Here is a 2184-nt window from a genome sequence, read left to right on the forward strand (position 1 = left end):
GATGGATGGATGGATGGATGGATGGGTGTTTTGTTTTGTGTTTTTGTAAGTCTGTTCTTTTTTGTGGTTTGTAAAAAAAATCAATAAAAAAAGAACCTTGATCAAAATGACCAACTTTACTTTTCAACAAGCTACAATGTTTCACCACCAGTGTGAAAAAAAACCATGAAGCATTTGTGTTCTAAAGCTTAGTTTAATTCCCCCGAGCACTGAAAATCCTTCAACATTAAAATCTGATCACTTCATCTCCAGCTGACAGAAAACAGTCTTTTCCACAGGCTGCGTATTTTAGACAACTTCAGGCCGTAGATTAAAGGGTTAAAGAGCGGCTGACACGTCAGATAGTACACAGATAAAAATATTCTGATAACATGTGGAACATTAGTCGTGTCAAACCTGCTCTGTAACACATCAAAACAAACCCCGAAGAAGAAGTTGATGAGAGAGGCCAGGTGAGGCGTGCAGGTGCTGACAGCTTTCTGTCGGGTCTGTTTGGATCCAGAGAAACACACTTTGAAGATCCTCAAATATGTGTAGAGAATTAAAAGGACTGGGAGAACAACCCCCACTGTGGTGCTGAAAAGTCCATAAACATTATTGGCTGTGGTGTCAGAGCAGGCCAGTTTAACAACAGAGTAATTATTACAGTAAACTCTGTTAATGATGTTTCCACACAGCTGCAGAGAGAAACTCATCGATGTGTAAATATTAACTCCACAAACTGACACTAACCACTCTGTTACAATCAAAACTACAACTTTCTTAAAAGTCATGAGTGTGTTGTATTGTAAAGGATAACAAATGGCCAGATACCTGTCATAAGACATGATGGTTAAGTTAAAGAATTCTACAGAAAGATAAGTGTGAACACAGTAAATCTGCAGGAAACAGAGTGGAGGTAAAATAATGTGATCATCAGACAYAATCTGGATCAGCAGGAATGGAAAGAAGCTGGTACTACCTAAAAGTTGGTTTGCAAACAAAATGCACAGAAACATGTACATAGGTTCATGTAAAGTCCTGTTAATGCAGATAACCACAATCAGAACAACATTAGAGCCAACTATCAGAACATACAAACACAAAACAATCACAAAGATCAGGTATTTGTACATCTTAGTATCAAAGTACAAGCTCAGAATAAAATATGAAACCTGTGTTGAGTTTATCATTGTTTCATTTCACTGTTCCCCTCAGCCTTTTTACAGATTTCTTCACCTGAAGCATCAATAAACAGCAAGTCAGCTTCCAGTTTGTTACAGCATCATCACTGAACACAAACCTCTAACATCCCCATCCTCAAACCTGAAGTCATCCAGGTGAGAACTACAGCTCAGGATGTGAGGAACACGAGGAGTTCATCTGCCTCCCATCTTTTAACTCCTAAAGCTGCCTCCCATATCAACACAGTGACGTCATCATGAAAAAAACTTTCTCTTTTTTATACTGTGTGTGTGTGTGTGTGTGTGTGTGTGTGTGTGTGTGTGTGTGTGTGTGTNTGCACAGTAAAAACAGCAGTGTTAATTTAACACTTAAAGAGTCAATTTCAACACTGAGCCAGTGTTTATATATTCCTCTCTGGAGCAGAGTTAAACTGACACTGACTTCAGTGTTGAATTTTCAGAGTTAATTTTACTCTGTTTAGAGTTAAATTGAGTTATAGAGTAAAAGTATAATTACACTGTTGGTGTTGTTATACGTTTACTCTATAACTCAATTTAACTCTAAACAGAGTAAAATTAACTCTGAAAATTCAACACTGAAGTCAGTGTCAGTTTAACTCTGCTCCAGAGAGGAATATATAAACACTGGCTCAGTGTTGAAATTGGCTCAGTGTTAAATTAAAATTGCAATGTTTGTAGTGAAACAAAAGAAAAAAAAAACAATCTTCAATGCCTTACCAGTTTATTAGGTTTAGCAATGCACATAAAAGCTTCACATTTTCAATTTGCTTACAAAGATAAACTAAAAATGTTTTGTAAGACATTGTGAATTCAGTGACAGCTTTAACCATTCCTCTAAAAACTGAACAATATTTACAGAACTTTACAATYAGCKTGCAATATTTAACTTAAGGACAAATATCCCTATCTGTAGCAAAAAAAATTATTTAGTGACTGACAAGGTCAAGTACAATTTTTTGCCGTGAATGACAGAAAAGTTTGTCAAATTAGACGTTTAAAG

At 36.3% G+C, this 2184-nt stretch overlaps 1 protein-coding gene across 1 annotated transcript; it reads right to left on the reverse strand.

Annotated features, from left to right (window-relative positions):
• Positions 1-197: 197 nt before the first annotated feature.
• LOC106533607 (olfactory receptor 10A3-like) lies at positions 198-1251 on the reverse strand. Its single transcript, XM_014029968.1, has one exon. It carries the CDS (start codon positions 1170-1172, stop codon positions 243-245), a length of 930 nt encoding a protein of 309 aa, XP_013885422.1. The 5' UTR covers positions 1173-1251; the 3' UTR covers positions 198-242.
• Between the last annotated feature and the right edge of the window lie 933 nt (positions 1252-2184).

Source organism: Austrofundulus limnaeus, unplaced genomic scaffold (assembly GCF_001266775.1).
Source record: "Austrofundulus limnaeus strain Quisiro unplaced genomic scaffold, Austrofundulus_limnaeus-1.0 Scaffold981, whole genome shotgun sequence".
Taxonomy (NCBI): domain Eukaryota; kingdom Metazoa; phylum Chordata; class Actinopteri; order Cyprinodontiformes; family Rivulidae; genus Austrofundulus; species Austrofundulus limnaeus.